The sequence below is a fragment of the Staurois parvus genome, unplaced genomic scaffold (assembly GCF_062004578.1).
Source record: "Staurois parvus isolate SC_StPar_1 unplaced genomic scaffold, SC_StPar_1.0 ptg000153l, whole genome shotgun sequence".
In the NCBI taxonomy this organism is placed as follows: domain Eukaryota; kingdom Metazoa; phylum Chordata; class Amphibia; order Anura; family Ranidae; genus Staurois; species Staurois parvus.
Window position 1 is genome coordinate 20,450,978 of NW_028317949.1, and position 12,083 is coordinate 20,463,060.

At 38.8% G+C, this 12,083-nt stretch overlaps 1 protein-coding gene across 1 annotated transcript in view; it reads right to left on the reverse strand.

Annotated features, from left to right (window-relative positions):
• Window positions 1–205: 205 nt before the first annotated feature.
• The window catches only part of DROSHA (drosha ribonuclease III), a 392,901-nt gene continuing 381,023 nt past the window's right edge, over window positions 206–12,083 (reverse strand). The window contains exons 29-32 of the mRNA XM_089674845.1: window positions 11,666–11,769; window positions 5,013–5,105; window positions 956–1,002; window positions 206–578 (exon numbers count right to left, since the gene is read on the reverse strand). Of these exons, the coding sequence (XP_089530971.1) occupies window positions 460–578; window positions 956–1,002; window positions 5,013–5,105; window positions 11,666–11,769 (363 nt within the window). The 3' untranslated portion in view covers window positions 206–459. The remainder of the gene's footprint in view (window positions 579–955; window positions 1,003–5,012; window positions 5,106–11,665; window positions 11,770–12,083) is intronic.

Sequence of the window (12,083 nt, forward strand, 5' to 3'; positions counted from 1 at the left end):
AAGGGTTTTTTATTCCTCTTTCCTTTATTTTTTTGCAGAGCTTGATAAATGCGTCTTTTTTTCACATGTTGTGACATTAGCAGAGTTGCAGTGTTTCCTAGATGGTATTCTCTGATTTCCCTGATTGCCTGGAAATGCTAATTAAATATGGCAAGATAACTACAAGGATCGCCTTTTATGTTTAAAAGATATGACAACATGTCACTTCATTGTTAATATTTTATTAAAATTGGCAAAATTAAAATACACCAAAAAAAGCAAATAAGACATTAAATACTAAAATATTAACACTTAAAAAAAATGCTAAATGAAGAGCAAAACTAGAAAAACCTCAGTCCATAAATCTCTCTTGTGTAACTGGACACAGCATGAGTTATCTGTAAACATTTACAGACAGAATGATGTTGTATGGCAGCTGCCCCCAGTGAGTTTGAATGGACCCTGTAAGAATGGCAGGCTTTATTTTCTCACGTCTTCCGCGTTCTCTTGTTGCTCCTTCTCCAACCTCATTTCTTTCAATTCCTGCCTGTACTTCCGTTCGATAAAACGTTTCTGATGAGCCATCTGGGGGAAGTTATCTGGGGAAAGAAAAACAATGACATCACCTACATTGTGTCTGCTGTAAGCCAGTGTAGTTTATCTGGCATGCCAAACAACAGCTATACCAGAGCTCACACTATTATTCAGACAGACCCTTCGAAAAACAGATGTGCCTTTAAATATATAATAGGAATTGTTATAGAAAAATCTAATTTGACTGCACTGTGTGGCTATCAGTGATGAAGATTTTAAAAGCATACTTGTAGAAGCACTTCTTATTTTGTCATGCTAAACAAAGATCCTGCCAAAGTCAATATATCGTTGGAGATGAAACTGCTTCAAGCACATTACAAATGAGCACTGCAAGGCTTTAACTGTAGAAAAGGAAACACACAAAAGACAAAAATAATCTTACATTTCTCCAAGGCGTCCATAGCAGCTTGCATCTCAGCCTGCTGAATGCTGAAAGAAAAAAAAACTCCAATTAACCTAATTACCTCCATCAGTTTTAAGTGAGCTCTTAAATCCTTTTAAGCGGCAATAAGAAGAGAAAATGGGAAAGGGATACGCATTACTCCTTGAGGGTCTTTCAAAGATACAATTGAAAACCTTTCGACATTAAAAAGATAGCTATGTTTCAAACTTACTGGCAATTCTAAAAGTTCTTTCCCAATTTACTATTTTTTGCTTTTCTCAGATATAGCCAACAATCAAAGACACTATGTTGTTGTCTGAATAGCATTAGTGGTCCCAGTACAGCAACAAGATACGGTATCCTAATGAAACATCTTTGCTAATAGCACACCTGTGTTGAGCAGCCACTCGTTTCCTTCACTGTTCAATATTGGATTAATGCCGCAGTTCACCCGTTTCATGTTTTCCACCTGTAGCATTATTGTTGTGCTTTCTCCATTCTTTCTATATTCCCCCTTTCCATGCTACTTAATGGTTTTATACCTCAAATGTTACCAATTTAATGACTTTTCTATGTAAAGAACAGAAATCAAATGCCTGAATTGCTCCAATCTGACATCAAAGTCCCTTTTGCAGCAATGTGCATGTAGTGAAGTGTTAACGACACACGTCACTGTGTTTTGTAGATGTTTACATACACCTTTAACACAAGTGCAAGTCTCCGTGTTTTAAACATGTTTACGTATGATTTTGTTCGTTATGGAATGTGGGGGAGAGACTGTGAAGAATATAGACTTTCCATGATGCAAGTGTGCTAAAAGATACAAATCCCTTTGTCAATCATTTCACCAGGACTGACAGTGAAGGAAAATCCAACAATTTGAGTTGTCACAACAGGAATAGGAGGAGAAATCTTATAATACAAACAAGTCTTCTGGAGGCAGCCAACAGGGTATTTCCCTCACTTTTCTACAGGACTCGAAGTCAAGGGAAAACTTCCTAATGGGACACAAATGGCAATAAGTGGGACAAAAAAAAAAATAACAGGCATTTTAACCATTCCTTACTGTAAACAAAATAAATGTAAAACAAGTTTTGGCTTTAGCTATATTTTAACATGCGTTTCCTTACAAGAATGTTACTGTTAAAGAAAAAAAAAAAAAAGAACTGCAGAACAGAAATGTGATCTAGCTTCACTAGTATTTCTAATTTAAAGCCCAACTCCAGGAATTAGATTAAGTCTACGCTTGTTGTGAGCCTACCTGCACTGCAAGTGTTCACTGCTCGTTAAGTCTAGGGGTGCAGGAATAAGGAGTGAGGCCCCTTTCACACCAAGGGTCAGATCAGGTCCTCTTGTCAGTTTTTCATGTGGTCCTTCCATTCACCCCTATGGACTGGTGGGTGTAAACGGACTTGTGTCTGTTTACACCCTCCTACTTCTGGTATGATCTAGTCCACTAAAAAGAAACAGTAGGGGAACTGTCATCCTCTGTCTAGGTGGATCGGATCAGAGGACAGTCAGGTGTAAATGGACAGCAGAGTCCATTTACACCCACCAGTCCATAGACCGGAGCAGGCTTTGTCCGTGACCGCTCTGCAGAACTGAGCCGACAGGGTCTGCCATCCACCCACTCTGCTCTGATCAGCAGGTGATCAGCAAACAGATCCCCTGCTGATCATAACGCCACGTGTGGAAGGGGCCTGATACTTACCTTACTCCTTGTCCTGTAATCTCTGTCCATCCGTTTGATGGTTCTTCACTAAGGCACTCCCAGCCATAATTCACATGCCTGCCTCCTCTGCGTACAATGCAGGATTAATAGCCCTGCGTTGCAAGTAATGATGCTGAGGGACTGCTGACAACTAGGAGTGCTGGAACAGAGTGTAAGGTAAGTAAAACAGTCTCTTCAACTCCCCCTAGTCTTCATAAACATTTAATGTACAACTAAAAGGTGAAACTTTTTTTTTTTGTTGGTTAGAGTGGAGAAGGATTAGAACACCTGTCAAGTGTTATTGCTGTTTGTGCCCCCATTAGGGAGATTCACCCTATTTGTCCTGTTTACCATTATCATTAAAAGTGAAAGTAAAAGAAAATCCCACATTTTGGGTTGTCCCCAGAAAAGTAAGAGGGAAAATCTTCCAATGGGGACACTAGTTCTGGTGACCTGGGGGTCCCCAAGGAATTCCATTAATTTTCAGGAATTTCCTGTTTGCTATGGGACAGGAAGTGAAGGGAAATCTCCACATTGGGACACAAATGGCAAATAAAAAAATCTGACATAAGTTAAAACCCTCTCTTGCTCTATCCAAAATGAAAGAAAAAGTTTTATCCACTTTAAGTTTTAGGTTTGTTTATTTGTTGGAGTTTGGCTTTAACTGCATTGTCCCTAATAAAACATATGAATTTTGCTGCAGGAAAATGGACAAGACTGAATAAAGCTCTTACCCAGTATGGCTAGCCTGTGTTGCAAATCTAAATGGACTTTTTTTTCTTTTTTTTATATGTCAATAAAATTGAAAAACTAAGCCTTGAAACGATGCATTGCTGTAGTGTACCAGCTTCTCCAAACTCTTTTGTCAGTAATCTGGGACCTCCTTTTGCTTTTCTGTCTGCAAAACAGGGAAGGTATCCTAACATACCCCCTACAGATTCCTTGTTGTCTTTTATATGCGGAAAGCCTGGTGTATCAAAATGTAAATAATAAAACATTTGCCACAGCAGGCAAAGGAAGGATGTTCAAGAACACATTTATTCTATGTGGGGAATTCTCTAGAATCAGACTGAAGATTTATTGTACGTTAGGAACATTTGTACGGCTTTTATCACTACTTGTTTCCAATTTGAGGAGGTTTTTCCTCACTTACTGTCATAGTGACAAGAAACTTTCTTAAATAAGCACAGTTGCCATATTTGCTGGATAACAGCAATTAGCAATTTACCTGATTAACGGATTAAACTTTGCAATTGCTTCTTACTGCTAGCCACATAACATCAGAATAAGAAAAAATGAGCCAGAATGATATGTGGAATAAAAATGGAAAGTGTACATAATAACAAAAATATGTTGAAGTTGTACAAGCAGAAGCAAATTTAAAATTTTATTTTTTAGGGTGAAAAGCTGTAATACTCAACACTTACACAAAACAGCATATTATAGCCTTGTCTTAAACAGAATATGATGAAAAATCCTGCTGGTTAAAGTCACTGCAATGGTAGAGGTAATGACAAGATAAGTGTGGTTAATGCTATTATGTGAACTGAATGAAAATGGGTAAAGGCAAGAAACTGGAGTTGGTGGGTTGGAAAGATTTCTACAATATTTTTCCATCTCAACTAATAAGGCAAAAAAGAATAGAAACATCCCAGCATATCCAGTTACCGCCACACAGGGTGTAATGGAAGATGTCCTGACATGCACTGAACAGTGGATGTGCATGTTGAGTTTGTTCAAGAATCTAATTGTTCTCTGTCAAAGTTTTCCATTTCCTAGTACATGGCCAACCTTACTCATATTGTAGAATAGTGATTTTTTTAATATATGCATGATAGGAATACATTAATCTGAGCTATAAAAAGCAATTATGAAAATAAAAATTAAACAATACATGCACTACCCTTACTAATAACATTTCTTCTGGATGGTTTAAACAAATCTCTAACCGAATTCAGTCACAGATGGATGAGAATAGGAGCTGTCAAAGAGCACAAGGAAAGGGGATGCAACATGGATTTTCTGTCAACTTTTCCTTCAAAGATGTCATGTTCCTTGAGTAATGTATATGGCTTTGTTCATAGGTATGTAATGAACTGACAATACGTGTATGATTTTGTTAATTACAGCTGACACTACAAGCAGAAGGGTATGGTATTGTGTTCGTCATAACTAACCAAGCATAATAACTCAATATTGGTTTTTACTTTGAAGTCAAGGCAGGACAGGGCCAGTGAGGGAAAATAACTTATTAATGTGTGTGATGCGTATTGCTGGAGCCACTCGATTAGAAACCTTTCCAGTGTTATCTATTAATCAAACATAAAGAGAAAGCTTTTAAATTACCTTGGTCCTTTACCGCAACCAATTCGCTCTCCTTTGAAGTACACAGCAACAGTATAGGTTCTTGCATGGGAAGGGCCTACAGTCTGTAGAGTCCTGAAACATTGTAAAATAGTTTTCAAATTATTACTATCGTGAACTATCTGTACATGAAAAAGTTGGAGCTTAAACATTAGTTTCAGATGCTGAATATTTGAACTTTGCCTCCTGATCCCTTCATAACATCTAGAAATTTATATGTGAAAGTTTCTGGAATTTATATGAACAAAATATATGTGAGATAAAGTTATAACTGGAAAAAGAGATATATCCCCTCACACAGCTGACTTTCTGATAGTAGTCACATTGAAGGGCACTGCAGTCATCCTCTCCTTCTGGCAACATTGATAGCAAGGAACAGTTTACACTCAAAGGATAATTCAATCTTATACCATGGCGTTTTCAAACAACGCCAAAGTGTCATTACTGCCATACTCTATTTATATATTGTTAAAGAGCAGCTTCAGACAACATAGAAAATCACTGCAGAAACTGCAAATGCAATTGAGGATACATTACTGCTATTCTAAAGTCAGAAATTTACATGGTTTCTAGCTTTTTCTATTTTTGCAATTTTCTGCAGCCAAACAAAGTAAGGCTTCTGAGAGGAGCTGTACCCTACTGACAATTGTTTGTGCTCTCCTTGGAATTCAAAAGGCTTCCCGGAGCTTGAAGTCAGATCAGGGAACAATTTTCTTTTTCTGTCCAGAGGCATTTTTCTTAGAATTAATGTCCAAATGAATCCTCGATTTAAATCAGCTAAATACATATTCCAAGTGCAGCAAGTCAAAAGATCCTTAATGTTTTATAGTGTTTTTTTTTTAAAGCAGCCATAGCCCAGATAGAAAAGCATGTCTCTTACCAGCAACTGCAAGGTGGGACCCTTGTTCTCTGTGATGAAGCAGTGGTCTCATTGTGGAGATCCAACAAAACCCCTGCTGAATCTGTTAATATAAGCTTTGCAATCAGCAAAGCCCTTTCTTCCCACTGATTGAAGAGCTTATCGGGCCTGTGGCCTAATTGTAAAGAACGCAAACTGTAAGACTTTGTACACCTTTTGTTTTTGATCCAGCTGTGATGCATTTAGCTAGCCTATAATGAATGTTTGATTGGGCTTTAAGCATATCAAGTGCATTGATATCATTAGGTTAATCTGTACAGCTTGGTTCCTTAAACTGTCCATAGATGGAGCATTTTTTCTTTCCTGCAACCACAGATTGCAGGAAAGAAAATCGCTCAATTCCCCATCAACACAGTCAAGTATTAATGGGGGAATACCTCCCGAGGAGCCATTGTTTTCTCCTGGCAGGGGAAGCCGTCCCCTTTGGGAGAATACAGTGTATACTGCTAGTGGCTATAGTAGCCGCTAGCAATAATCGCATGTAAAAAAAAAAAAACAGGCTGGTTGTACCAAAGTTGATTGTTCAATCAACTTGGGTATATTCAGCCTGCCCATACATTGTTTGAATCTCGGCTGGCCCCTGCTGAACTGACTGAGATTTGAACAGTCAATGGCCTGCTGTAGCCTCAAAGAAAAACTTCCATAATACGCTGTGGACCCTAACCCCTCCCTTGAGTTAATTTTTTGTCTTGATGATCTACTGAAACGTATGCATACTGTAACAGAACATAGTTAGAAAATGAACAAAAAAAGGAAAGCAGAAGAAATGTTATCAGGTACCAACGACTGTCTGTACAGTTCCCTCTTTTGGTCTCTGCATGTAAAATACTGGTCAAAATAGGTTGGTTGCCAGCTTTGTAATTCATATATTTCATTTTAGGCAGCCTATCATTTTAGGTAATTTCCTCGCCAGTAAAAATGAAGCAGAAATCAAAAGAGGTTCTGTATTGAGATGCAACCTAACAATAGAGTCACAGTGCCTGATAACATAATTTTCTGCTATGCTACTCCAAATAAGTGACAACATCCTTCTATATTGTGTGCACATTCAGTAACATAGACATCAGATGAAAACTGGACTGGGGAAAATTAGGGGAGAGTTTTGAGAAAGATTGTTTCCTGTGAAGCTCATGTTAGACATACCATTAGCAAGAAATACTCATTGGATCATATGTTTGATTAATTCGGACAATTCAAAAACAGAAAATTATGGATTTCCTAACCATTCCTTTTTTATAAAAATCAATAGTAACATCGTTCTAGCCACCTATTTATTGCCACCAATTTCTTAGCGATACAGTATTTTCATTTTGTTAGATGTGTGGTTAGCATAAACAGGTGGGCTTGAAAGAGGCTGCTGCCATCAATCTGCATGATCCAACTGTTATGATGGGAAAGCTAGGTAGAGTGTGACCAAGAAGTGCTAGGGATCTCACAATAAAAGACAGCTCTGCACAATCTACTGCATTTTGGCTGTTGTGGAAACAACCTGGGACTGTTCACTTTTACTCTGGGTCGCTTTAAGTATGCCACCCAGCTCTATGTTTTCAGATTTGGTAGAATTGAGGAAGTGGGACTCTCTTTTCTGCACAATCACAACCTTGAGAACAGAGTGTACAAGAATACTGGATGTTGGTGACAATAGAGATACGAAGTGCTGGTGGCCCAGTGCCCTCTGGGACTATTTATCAGATCAACTTTTATTGCGAACAAAGCTTCTTTTCCAGTAAATCAAGTAATAGGTCTACATAGGAGCAGTGACACTAGAGACCTTTGCTTTTCTTTTGTTATCCTTATCCTTGAAATCGGTGGATGCCTCTTCTCTAAATGATCTTCCCTTCTGGCAGCATGAGATATTTCATAGCTATAAAAAAGTCTCTTATGTCCAGCACATTGACAGAGTATTAGACTCTAAGAGAACACTGAAAAAAGCTAAGAAGCTGATCATAAAAAAGAAAAACCCCAAAGACTTTCATTGCTGATCTTTCCAGCTGAAAACTGAAGTTTTATGCCTTTCATTCTGATCCCTCAGCTTCAAAACATTGAATCACTGACTTGGAATAAATGTACATATAAGAACTTCTGCTTGTGTCTGACATTGAGTCTGCATACTAGTCCTGAGTCTTTCACTTAGAAAGTATTTAGGTCTGGAGGAAAGCATAACAGTCAGGAAAGTAGTATTTATAGAAACAGACCAACAATGGTGGCCTATAGATTTCTCTTATGACAGGTTTCCTTTTACTATAAAATTATATAGAGTGCCAACAGTACACAGCACAGCAACTTAAAAAATAAACACAGACAGTACAGCTACAATACAATTCAAGACAAAAAGGTTAAGAGGCACCTACTTGTGAAAGCTTACAATCTAAAAGGAAGGGGCAAGCAACATAAAAGGCTGCTCAATAATATGCCTAGGGAAAGAAGTGAATGGAATACCAATGAAGAGTGTGTGTGAGTGTGTGTGTGTGTGTGTGTGTGTGTGTGTGTGTGTGTAGATATAATAAAATATTTACAAAAATGTGAGGGGTGTACTCACTTCTGTGAGGTACACCTTGCTAGTGCCAAGAAAATATCCCTCACACCATGACACCATCACCACTACCCTGAACCACTGATACAAGGCAGAATGGATCCATGCTTTCATGTTGTTTACGCCAAATTCTGACCCTACCATCTGAATTGTCCCAGCAGCCAGTCTGCCTATTCTCCTTTGACCTCAGACATCAACAAAGCATTTTTGTCCATATAACTGCCTCTCTCTGGATATTTTCTCTTTTTCAGACCATTTTCTATATACCCTAGGGATGGTTGTGCGTAAAAATCACAGTACATCAGCAGTTTTTGAAATACTCAGACCAGCCTGTATGACACCAACAACTATGTCATGTTCAGAATCCCTTATAGCCCCTTTCTTCTTCATTCTGATGCTTGGTTTGAACTTCAGCAAGTCATCTTCACCATGTCTACATGCCTAAATGCATTCAGTTGCTACCATGTGATTTGTAGCACAAAATGCTACTCAGCCAATCAATTGAACAGGTGTTCCTAATAAAGTGGTCGGTGTGTGTGTGTATATATATATACACACACACACACATACTATATTGCCAAGATATTGGGACACCTCTCCAAATCATTGGATTCAAGTGTTCCAATCGCCTCCATGGCCACAGGTGTATAAAATCAAGCACCTAGGCATGCAAACTGCTTCTACAAATATTTTCAAAAGAATGGGTTGCTCTCAGGCGCTCAGTGAATTCAAGCATGGTACCGTAATAGGTTGCCACCTGTGCAATAAGTCCATCAGTGACATTTCCTTGCTACTAAATATTCCACGGTCACCTGTTAGTGATATTATAATAAAGTGGAAGCAACTGGGAACAACAGCAACTCAGCCACCAAGTGGTAGGCCATGTAAAATGACAGAGCAGGGTCTCTGTCTGGCAATCCCATGGACGTGCCTGGATTTGGCTGTTGCCAGGAGAACGGTACTTGCCTGACTGCATTGTGCTAAGTGTAAAGTTTGGTGAAGGGGGGAATATGGTGTGGGGTTGTTTTTCAGGAGCTGGGCTTGGCCCCTTAGTTCCAGTGACGGGAACTGTTAAGGTGTCAGCACACCAAGACATTTTGGACAATTTAATGCTCCCAACTTTGTGGTTCCCACAAAGTTTGGGGATGGTCCCTTCCTGTTACAACATGATTGCGCACCAGTGCACAAAGCAAGGTCTATATAGACATGAATGAGCGAGTTTGGGGTGGAGGAACTTGACTGGCCTGCACAGAGTCCTGACCTCAACCCCATAGAACACCTTTGGGATGAATTAGAGTGAAGATTGCAAGCCAGGCCTTCTTGTCCGTCATCAGTGCCTGACCTCACAAATGCACTTCTGGAAAAATGGTCACAAATTCCAATAGACACCCTCCTAAACCTTGTGGACAGACTTCCCATAAGAGTTGAAGCTGTTATAGCTGCAAAGGGCGGACCAACTCAATATTGAACCCTACAGACTAAGACTGGGATGCCATTTAAGTTCATGTGTGTATAAAAGCAGGCCTCCCAATACTTTTGGCAATATAGAGTGTAAGTGTGTGTAATTTTTTTATTAGGTGCTCAAAAATGGAGCTGGGAAAATCTAGAGGTAATGTAGAAGACAATTTCAATGTAATGATTGATGTATCTCACATTGCATGCCAAACCAATTGGAAATGTTATTGTAATCACACTAATAAAGGATTATTTTGGATTGGCTTCCCCAGGTTTCCACACTCTGCATATTTGTATGCCTATAATAAAGCTCACCTGTAGGTACAAGGATTATCTCCTAAACGTGCACTGTGTAGGAGATATTCACTACTTCTGCAGCAAGTGACGTGACGGCGCATGCACACTGCAGCCTGAAGGGATGGCACGCTGTGCACCGGCCCTGGCTTCCATGCACATACATGGGAGTGATGTTTCTTGGCTTGGCCTTTCAAGCAGCTGGGGACCGCAAACCTGGGTGCCCGGAGCTCAGAGCCTGCAAACCCGGCTGAAAATGGAAGCCGTGTCAGTGGCGGAGGGCTTCATAATGTGCAAACTAACACATTATGACATTATCTTGCAGGGGACCAGATTTTTTTTTTTTTACTACTGCTTTGACTAAACACATTCATGCTGCTTCCCTGTATCGACCAGAAATCAGCCAGTTTATGAGTGTTTCTTTTCTGACAATGGCTGCTAAATGATGATGAAAAATGAAGCAATAATCATGGTTTTCTACATGCTGGATCACAGCACACAAGTGATGCAGCTCCATTGCTCACTGCAGGAGCCCCTTTGTCTACACAAGGGACATCTCACAACTGGGAGGCAAGTGGCACACACAGAGATGTTGATTTTGGCTATTTTACCAATCTTCTAACACAAATGTGCTAGTTTTATATTATAGAACAAACAGAAAAAAGGAGGAGTCTGATGACTGTAATGGGTTTTCTTTCTTAATGTGTTAAAGTTTATATTTAAAAAAAAAAAAAAACTCAGGAAATGCTCTAGAACTGATAGACATGATTGTTTCATATTATGTATACACACATGCAATGCTAAAGAGATACGTCTATTAAAATTATTTTCTTCATCACATTTGCAAGCCTATGTTAACAAGGATATGTACTTACTGAAATGTATATAGATAAATACTTATGATTCTATACATTATCTGCTTAGCTCTCAATTTACTTTGTTGCAATACAATCTCCCTCAAAAGCTACCATAACACAATCACACTATCTTGTTATATACAAGATTAGATTACATTAAAAAAGGATACACTAACAACAAAAGAAAAGCTTCTGCTTTCCTTCAAACAGCTAAAATTGTTAAGCTGTAAATGCATTCTCAAATTCATTGGTAAATCTGTGCAAGTCTATCTCAGCTGGCTGCCCAAGATAGCAGGCACAGGAGATGTAAATACAAAAAAAAAAGTGTGTAGATTTTGCTGACAAGCAGCCTGACTTCCTTGCAATTTGCTTGAGAATGTCCCTTTATGAATGTCGTGCAGGTTATTTTAATATATTAAAGAAAAGAAAAATGATCCAAAAAACACCAAGACAAAACTGTAGTATCCTGAGAATATTAATTAGACCTATTATAATAGAACTGTGTCCAATGATTAAACATACTTTAACGTAATCATTTCTACATGCACCCAGGAAGCAATTACAAAACAAGTCTTACTTGTACAGAGGGATATCGGGCTCTTTTCCTTCTGTTCTCAGAGTCAAACAGCATTGCTGAAGTTGAGATTTAGGATCATTCCAGTCTTGATTTAGAATAAACTCCTGTACACCAGACAGAACAGAAAAATCATTCGCCTCTAAATAGTGTTTGATAGACGCTTACAAAAACAATGCAGGAGGCAGTAGGAATCACTTGGTCAAATGTATTGGAACAATAATCTTTTGTTATTCAGCCCTGCAAAACCCTAGATAGCATCAATCAGAGTCTGGATAGGAGAACTCCCTTCCAAACAAGTTTTGATTAATCTACTTTGTCAAACTCTTCGGAGCTCCTGATGACGGACTATACTATGTGTGGACTACACAAGTGCCTAAACTCACTCAGTGATGCCCCTTGAGCAGGCTATCTTTATTGA